General features: G+C 44.0%; 2 protein-coding genes across 2 annotated transcripts; both read right to left on the bottom strand.

The window, feature by feature from the left end:
- Window positions 1-6782: 6782 nt before the first annotated feature.
- On the bottom strand, window positions 6783-7139 carry PHALS_11201 (uncharacterized protein; the record flags this gene model as incomplete). The annotated part of the gene is made up of 1 exon (XM_024726756.1): window positions 6783-7139. The coding sequence occupies one exon, from the start codon at window positions 7137-7139 to the stop codon at window positions 6783-6785; it is 357 nt and encodes a 118-aa protein (XP_024577401.1).
- A 1613-nt stretch (window positions 7140-8752) lies between these two features.
- PHALS_11202 (peroxisomal multifunctional enzyme type 2) lies at window positions 8753-9280 on the bottom strand (the record flags this gene model as incomplete). Its single annotated transcript, XM_024726757.1, has 2 exons — window positions 8753-9015; window positions 9235-9280. 2 exons carry the CDS (start codon window positions 9278-9280, stop codon window positions 8753-8755), a joined length of 309 nt encoding a protein of 102 aa, XP_024577402.1.
- Between the last annotated feature and the right edge of the window lie 647 nt (window positions 9281-9927).

Here is a 9927-nt window from a genome sequence, read left to right on the forward strand (position 1 = left end):
ATTCAAATTATATCATCCACAATGATATAATTTGTATAAAATTACGGTACAAATTTGCATAAAAATACCACAACATGTAAATACCCCATGTAAATCCCCATGCCCACCTGATGTGACACACACACCTATTACCAGGGTATCTGTAACACCGTTACACAGTGGCCATTGTCGTGTAAACAGAGTGAGTACACTATTGAGTTCTTGTTCAAAATTAAGTCGCTGGTTTAGCGAGGGAGAACAAGTCTTTTCACAGGGCACCGACGTTTTGTGTGCGTAAACCAAATGGTAAATGGCGTATCGTTCACGCCTATATCAATATGAATGCGCAGACGACTCCCGTTCAAACGCCGATTCCGGGTAAGGATGTTTGGCTGTACACAGTTTAGTGTACTTGATTGGTCAATTAGTATTACCAAGTTTTGATGAGGGAGGAGGACGTCTTTTTGACGGCTGTTAGTACACCGTCCGGTATGGCTTGCGATGCCACAGAGGTTATCAATGCCCCAGCAACGTTCAAACGATTGGTCTCACATCTGTTTTGACCGCTGCAACGCTTCGAACAAACCTATTTTGACAATATTATCGATCAATCGGCCGAGGAAGTGCACTTGGAGCACCTTAGTGCGGTTCTGGAATGTAGGCGTAAACATATATTGCGAGCAAATCTTGCAAATTATTTTATTATGTTAAAGACGTGCCGGTTATCGGCTCTAACGTTGGTGAACACGATGCTCGTGCAGACCCAGAGAAGGTCAAAGCAATCGTGGAGTGGCCGACACAACGGAATTCGATGAAAGCCACTGGTTTGACCAATTACCTGCATCGCTTCTCGTGACTACGCGGAAGTCACGAGCAACTTCATCGTGAAGGAAACCCTCTTTCCATGCATAACAATGCAACTTTGATTCCAAGCGACCGGATAACTTGTCATGGAATATCATATCTTTCAATGACAGTGCTCTGATGATCAGATTACATTTTTCATTCTTAACATACACTTGACGTATCATATGGAATATGTCGCTTTCAATGTAGCTGATGATAAGCTAGCTCATAATGACAATGCGTCTGCTGGCACGTTCAGTTTACCTGACTTGTGTGCGACTGTGAAGTTGTATTCTGCGAAGGACGACAACCAGCGAGCCACTCGTTGTGACGAGTGAGGCGACTTAAGCGCATAACTCAAGCTTGCGTGATCCGTGTAGACGACAAACAGAGTTGAACCCTAGATGTGGACACGAGACTTCGCCAAAACATATTTCATTAGTAAAGTATCGCGATCAAAGTAATTCTTTTCTGCTGGCTTTAGCTATCGCGATAGAAACGACGCGATCGTGTCCTTCAGAGTCCTTTTGCAATATATGCAAACTCAGAAGAGTCACACACCACGCTATACAGCAAGTAATGGAGCTTCCATCAAGCTGTTTTTGGTTTGAGTTAATGCTACTTCACAAGTGGATGGCCGCTCCCATGGTACATACTTCTTCGGCAAGTTTGATAGATTATGGATCCCCACAACGATGATTTCAAGTACAAGATAGTGTACGCAACGCATGATACGCCGATAGCCGGTCCCGTTGGCCGTGAGAAGACCTACCAGCCTCTCAGTACCCAATTCTGGCGGCCCCACATGTACAAGTGGGGGGCACGATACGTGAATACTGTCAGCGTGCAGAGCGCAAGGCACCTGCAAAGTGCCACTGCAGAGTCTTCTGTTTCTACTGACTGTTGAAGGTCAGTCGGTCTCGACTTTATTTTCGGCTTCCCCAAGAATGCTGATGGCTACAACGGGATGCTCGTTTTTGTGAACGGACTCAGCGAGATGGTTCGCATAGCTCTGTGTAGCGATTCCATCGATACCAAAGATTTGGCTAGATTGTTCGTGTATCATGTCATTCGTAAGGGTTGCTGATTTTGATTCACGAGAGGCTTTTGGAATGAAATGTTCCGAATTCTTGGCACTCGCTTGGATATGTCCACAGCGGTACTCATGGGGACTGATGGTCAAACATAACGTACCAATCGAGTGGTCGGTGATGTGTTGGGAAGCTTCTGTGTGAAAATTATCGCAAAATGGAGTTCGTTGTTACCATTGGTTGACATTGCTATGAACAATTGTTTTCATTTATCCACCGAATTTACGAAATTTTTATGAATGGCTTGCGACGCCCGCAAATACCGCTTTGTGCGATGGGTCGTGTCTCTAATGTATTTGAGGGGGAGCTCGGCAAATCGTTCCAAATTGATACAGGCAATGATGCCAATGCGAAGTGCACGTACGTGGATGCCCTAAACTCATTCATCATGAGTCGTGTGAATATGATCACACGGGTGCGAGACGCAATTGCCAGTGCAAAATATCTGCAAAAGGAATACGCAGATAGACGAGGTCGTCAAGGCAAAATATCTTTTATTGTTGATTGTTATGCACTTCTTCGTACTAAGGGCCTATCAGACGATGCGGTCTCAAGCTTAGGAAGCTCGAAGCTATTACCTCGCTTCATCGGTCCATTCCAAGTAGCGTGATGCCATGGAAATGCGTACATTATTGACCTACCAAGCTGGCTAAGGTCCCATCCGACGTTCTACGTAAGGCCATTCAAGCCCTACCATCGCGACGACGCAATTTCTAGTTTGGTTGAATCGCAGTCTTATTCGATGATGGCTTTAGAGCCAAGGTTTCGGCACGAGGGTCAAAGGCTGAACCCATTCGCGTCGTCGCCTCAGCATCGCCCTCGAAATGACCGGAATAATCGAAAGCGCATGAAACAGAGCAAGATCGCTTGGCATGGGGTGTCGTATCATCAGCGGAAGCAGCCGCAGCAGGCGGGAGAGCTTGCAGATCCTACTCCAATTGGTTGATCCGATCATCGACTGCGCACGCAGGCGATTTTCCATCACGCCATGAGAAGTCTCGAACATCGCGAACGACCTGTTGATTATCTTTCACGCGTTGTCGCGTCGACAACACTCGATCGGTCACCTCTATCAGCCGCTGGCTCATTAGCAAGTAAAGCTTCTCCACATTCGTCAAACGCAGTTCCATGGCGGATGAAGGCTGTGAGCAGTCATAGAAGAAGCAGAGGAGACAGTCACTCCGCCCCCCTTAGACAAGGAACCCGATACTACCACGTCGAGAGCGTGATGGCAGAGAGAAAATCCGCGGTCGGAAGGAGCTCTTGGTAAAATGGCTGGGGTATCCAGTGAGCGAGAATACGTGGAAGTCTCGTACTCGTATTCGTCGCGACTGTTCCCGCATCGCTCGCGTATTCGATGCGTGTCCGAAAATGGACTTTACTTACCATGCTCTTCTTCCCCTGTCCCTCTCGTCGTGAAGCCGACTAATGCCCGAGCGCATTTCATCAGCATCCTCGATATCGGGCTGGACGCCATTCTGCGCTGTCAGATGCGCAAATCGAAAGCACATAATGCGTACTCTCACCAGCGGTGCTTGCGTTTTGCAAACGGTGGATATCCGCAGATCTGGTTGCATGAACCCAAGCTCAGCATTGAGCGTCGATTGTCGGGATGTATGCTCCAGAGTCACGTGGGAACATACATGAGGCTCCGTGATTAGCCTCCAACACAAGTGATCGATCCAGTGTCGAAAAAATACGCGTCACAAGTCATCAGTCGAGCACCCATTCGACTAGTAAGTTCGTCGAACTCCTGGGTGGACCAACCACGTCATTTGTATAAGTCGTCGTGACGATCAAGTTCATGATAGCGCCAATGCCCTTAGTGACGTGATATTGGAGCAATATCAAATTTTGTTGTTGACGAAGTTCCCATGTGGAGCAAGCGTTTGCGTTGTCACTCTAGCGAGAGTTGGACACAGCGATAGCAAGAGCGGAAGAAGAATTGAAAGAAGCGTGAAGAAAATTTTATGAATTTGGGTAAACCCACTTTTGAGTGGGGGTGGGGGTGTAATGGGCCAGACCCCAGCACACATCTTGTGTGGACCATATCATTTTTGCGAGTCTACCATTACTTGTATAGTTGTATGCCCCCCTCTCAGTTTGCTTGTATCAGAACTGGAAGCACTTATCAGGTTAGGGAAGTTAAAAGCCTATTGGTCATATCAATAAATGTCGCTTCATCTTCTCTCTACTCTAGTAAGTATACGCCCCGCTGGAAGCGAGCAAACGCGGTGAGGCGTGTCAGTTGGCCTTAGCCTTTCCCAGAGAGTGTGTATACACTGATAGGCAATTCCCGTTACAATCAAGCGTTTGTGGTTGTTTCATCCTTGAACTTCATACCACTAGGCACATGAAGCAGAATCGCATGTTCTTTCTCCTTATTGACCTTGATAGAGGCGTTCGAAATGATATCAACCTTTTCCGCACCCCCTCTATGTCACTGCTAGAAATTCCTTTGCTATCAACGCGTAATTATCGATGGCAAAGGTACGCCCATGCCAAAAATTTGCTTATTCTCGCACGTAACTTGATGCACCTCCAGAAGATCTACCGCGCCTTTCGCATCGAATTTATCGCTTGCTCACATTCCGGACATCTTTGGTTTCGAGAAACCATTAATTTTTTTCATTATTTTGTACCGCGTGTTGTCTCTACGTGCGTCTTTGGGTCAGCCTCATGAATTTTCATTGCAGTTGCCACATCAACCTCCAGTCGTTTTATTTCTTGTGCCGCTATCTTGACAGTCCCTCGCGTACAATAGGGTACACGTACGCACGATTCTCGTTGGTCGTGCTCATTTTTAGACCAAACGGGGCAATTGACAATGTATTCCCCTTCGCTCATGCTGATAACGTCGCTGTTCTGTGTGCGAGTCAATTTCACACGTTTGGATCACGATCACGACATCGTCCTTACGTATAAACACGCGATATCCCTTGTGCCAATCGCTGCGGCCAATGATGATACCAATCTGTGCTCGACACGCGAAAGAGTTTATCTTCTGATCACGATGAATTGTCACACCAAATCGTACGTCACGATGAATCGAAGATCGGGTGCTTGACTTATCAACACCTCAACTGGCGATTCTTGGATCACATTCAAAAGTGTGGGACTGTGTTTCATTATTTACGCTAAGTACTACGCCACATCTCTTTAAGAGTCAGCAAGCCCTTCTTTGCAAAATTACGGATTGTGTATGTCTGAAACTGTTCGGTGTATGTGCTCTGCCTTACTGATAGATGCTAAAAACTCAACTGTCTTTGCACATCGAAGGGATTGCAGAGCAAATCGACCTTCCAATATTTGCACCGCCATATGTGCGTAGCACATAAATGCGACAGTCGAAACGCTCCCTAAAGTACATTAAAATGCAAAAACTTCTTCCACTTGGTTCTTAATGCGCATCAGGAATTCGAGGTGATTATCGGTCTTGTGATCGACAACGTTGACGAGCTACCAATTTCCAAGTCAATCCCTTGATGTCATCGGCCCCTTGAGGTCCGAGCAGATAACACCACCGGTGCGACTAGCGGGACATTGCACACCTACAAATTTCTTCGACTGCGCATTCTAAATCTGCTTACTCTAGCGCACGGAACGCACGCCATGTTTTACACTTCGTAAACTGAATACCAAAGCCGGGCTTGTGCTCCGTCTTTTCGACTGTGTATGTCCGAAACGCCGACGAAAGTGCATAGGTCTTACCAGCTGAAAGTCTCCGTGCACCACGAGATGCTCGCCATCCAAGGTGTATTTTCTTTTGAGTATCGCTACTTTTGCACACACAAGGTGTACTTTATACCCTCCTCCGCCATTTTTCTTACAACTTCAGACGCTACGTCTTTATTAAATATAATGTGTGTGCGCCTGAAGAACAAATTGAAAGCAAAAGGATCGCAACCTTATGTCTAACTAATATATATATAAATCGTGATCAAAGGCATAATAGAGACCATTTGTCGACTTTATCCCAAAAAAAACTGAACAATGAATATGCGCTTAATTTCTTTGATTTTCTAAGACGCGAAAATCGATTTCTTGCATATTTGTTAGTTGTCATTAATCTAAATGATCCTATTAGACCAGGGCGCGCATATATAGCTTCTAAAATTGCTTATCTCAACAAACGCACAAATGTGATTGCATCATCGTCACAGTCTCGTGCTAGCGCCAACATACTGTTTCTGCGTATTTCTTCCGATGTCTCCGGACACAACAATCATAAATCTTTACTTATCTCCTCCAAAGTAGATTCTTATCAGAATGCATACAGATGACCAAATTTTGTAATAGCTTTTAAGCGTTTTTGACATTTAATTATTTGATAAGGAAAAAGTTACATCTGCTATTAATCATGTAGTAGAAGACTTTGCTTTCAAATACTACCCTCTCCCCAGCTCATAACAGAAATGTCCTAGAATAGTTATTGTACTGAAAGCTGGGGTGGCTTAGTAATATCTACCCGCTACCATCAAAATGCATGTATGATATAGTATCATATCTGTTTTACCATCGATACCACTAAAGTACTGCGATCATGCAAATAGCGTCTATTGCACACGCCAGATTTTAATTTCACTTTAGTAAAAGATCGGCCACTCAGGAGAGACTTGTTTTTCGGCGGTGTCAGCGGGCAGTCAACCAATTGGAAAAAGCGATATTTATGCCCGCAAGGTGCGTAGCTACCGTATTTATCATACTGTTTACTATAGCATTCTAAATGTAGCTCATAAAATACCTTAGAGGTCGTTGTTGTTGCGATCTCAGGGGAATACAAGCTTTTTGATTTTAAAGAGGTTAGACGACCAGATTGGTGCATACCGAGCGAAGTCATGATTTCCATATCAGATAATCTCGACGTTAGTTTTCAGGCTGAAATCCACATTGAAAACAAAGCTCAGGATAAACCTGTTGAAGAACCCCTGCTAAAGCAGCGCAGCCTTTATCTTGCAAATCACGATCGGAGACCGCTTTTTCAAAAATAGCGTCTACCGGGCTCGAGATTTCGGCCCATGGCACGGCATTCTGCCACTCTTGGCGCCACGTTTTGTCCCTATGTGACCGATTCATTCTTAGCGGGAGGTTAAAGTCACCCACACTAAGCCACGATGAGTGACTCAAAACGTGTGGAAATGTGGTTCTACGTCTCGAGTGTAGAAGACACCTAAGCAAACACTTGTCGTACCTCAGTATCCGGACACAGTGTGGGCACAGCATATTTTGTATGTTTTTTCCACTCTACGAAAAAGATAAGCTTCTGTTTGACTCACGTCAGTATGGCCTAGCGTTTTGATTAGTGAGTCGCACATCAGTGTAGTTGGGGAAAATCCAGTCAACACCTTGCAGATAAACGTAGCGCACTTAGTTGTTGTGATGAGACTACAGTATACTGCAGGCGCCTAACTGTCCGATAGACGCGATCTGCGGAAGTTAAAACTCGAAGACGGGCTGGGATGAAGCTGGGGCAATTTGATGGGAAGGCAAGCTCAGACCTGTCTTTGTCCGCTTGTGGGGCAGCTGGCAAATCGCAATAGTCACCCTTCCATAGCAATTACGCACTGTCGTTGACATCGATTGGAAAGGAATCAATTTTTCGAACAGTACTGATACATTTGGGCTCAGATAAGAATCATACACTAGCTAGAACATGTCATCGGCTAAAGTTATCAAGCTTGTGAACGCTGATAAGATGTATTTGAATTTGTGTCGAATTCGATTGGCCGAGTAATAAACATCGCTTGATTGGGAAATACGAAAACCTGTACACTTTTGGTGAGTTGACAATATTCGCATCCAGCATGTTGGTACCTTCAATATCATGACTAAAGTTGGTGACGGACCTTTATTTCGAAGATTTTGCACTGAAATGAACCCGCAAAATTATGTTACTGAATGAATTTGATGTAGCCTGTCATTATCTAGAATAACTCTGCACCTGTTATTCAATAGACATGTCGCGCTTGATCAAAAAGGCAGCAGAAACGGGAGCTGAATGAGATATTGTGTTAGGAGCAATTCCGTCGGTCTTAGTTTGATTTGTGGTTATCGCAAACAGCGGCACGTATCGTGCAAAAACCGATCTCGCCCAGTTCCGGATGTAAGTACAACCCCGATTTAGAGGGTAATTTCCTGCGGCTTGAGAAAGGTAATGACAAAAGAGTCAATACTAATTGAGTCGTACACTTGTTCTGAAATATCTAGAAATGTATTAAAGGTTTAAGGTCGCCAGCTATGGTACTGTTATAGTTACCGGCTATCGGTCCAATCCGGTCACGCGTAAGTACGATTCTTTCTTACCTTAGCCGCGGTTCGGTTCGTAACCGTAACCACGGTCACGGTTTACTTAGTAACCGTCGCGTGTGATTGGATGCACCATATGATTGGATGCAGACTAAGTAGATAGTTGAAAGACCTAAAAATAAAATCACTTTAGAATTAACCTTTTTCCACTCAAGTGTCTTCGCTCTGGTTTACTTGGCTTCGACGACTCTCCCTCCGCTTCAGCAAACCCTCTCGCACCCGCCTTTACCAATAAAATGCATGAAGAAAACGGGGTCTAGTTGTAAGTCCCAGACGAATATTTAAAAGCGCTCAATGGTGTGTCTCTGTTTTGTATAAAAAAATGCCCCAGCTTTATTTCACACACTTTTAAAAATCTTAATCGATTTGACTCTTTGTGAAGCTCATTTATCCAGTTTTTTTTTGTGAAGTACTTTCAGTAGCCTATTGCATTCTCAGTTGAGACTGTATTTTAATTACAGTCGCGCTTGGTGTTGTTGTAGCAAGAGATTTGCGAATGGCTGCAACTTCATGGCCATTTTCAAATTGCCTTACAAGCGCAGCTTCTTCCGAATGAGAGCCTGCTGCAGCCGCACTCGCCCCGCCGCCAAGTCAAGAAAGTCTTGCTCTTCCATGTAAATCTGCAAGTCTGGCGCCAAGCGCGGATTGCGTCCCTCCGTCAGTGTATCTTTGCCATTCATAAGAGCGATAGTCCAAATTTCTTTGTTAGTATGCCATTCCAATACGCCTGAAGGTTGTTTGCTGACTAAATGGCCCTTTTCCTTCAAAGTGACTCGCAAGCGGTCAAATACTTCTGCGCACACTGGATCGAGATGCTGTCAAAGAGTTGGAAGGCGACATCACGTTGCGCATCATCGGCTCAAATGAATCCTGAGTTTAAGTTGGATGAGTAAGCCGGGTGAAGTCTACAGCGTCGCGCCATTGTTCAGCAACTAGCTCAGGTGTGAAATGTTTCAGGTCTGTAGGAAAGCCAACCCCATGCAAGCGTTGCAGACGCAGAGCTCCAACCCACCCTCCGCCAAGCTCGAAAAGCCTGCCGTTATCTTTGCACGACTCATGGCAAAGGTATACAATAATCGGCGACGTCAGCTTTGGTGTCAACCCGGCGTACACGTCGTCGGGCCACACCGGTTGGGTGAGTCTTGTACCAGCAATAGGAGACCAGCATTTACGGCGATGTTGTACTTCATACTTATTATATAATAATTATAAATTGTTTTAATTAAATAATTTTCCAATTTTAAATAATAATTATAAAGCTAAAAATTTGCGAAATTTTTAGTTTCATTTTTGGTAGCAGTAAATATCAATAATATTAGAACATTATACTTATAACTTTAAATCTCATAAAAATTAGTTATTTTATAAATCAAAATCAAAATTAATCAATTTCAGGTTTAGATATTGCATTATTTTTGGAATTTGCTACAGCTGGATAATCTATAATTGTTAAACATCGGATGCAGTAATTATTACACGAAAAATATGACTATAGAAGATGGGAATTAAACTGCAATTTGGTCCTATTGAGTAAAAAAGTAATATATATATATTTATTTAGTAATATATTATATATATAATTTATAAAAGAGAGAATACAAAAATGCCCCAACTTTTGCCATATATAAAAGAAATATCCCAACTTTCCAAAAAATAAAAAAAATACCCCAGCACGTAAATTATCACCGGGGAGCCGTAATATTAC

This window comes from Plasmopara halstedii, assembly GCF_900000015.1.
Source record: "Plasmopara halstedii genome assembly, contig: Scaffold_526, whole genome shotgun sequence".
In the NCBI taxonomy this organism is placed as follows: Eukaryota; Oomycota; class Peronosporomycetes; order Peronosporales; family Peronosporaceae; genus Plasmopara; species Plasmopara halstedii.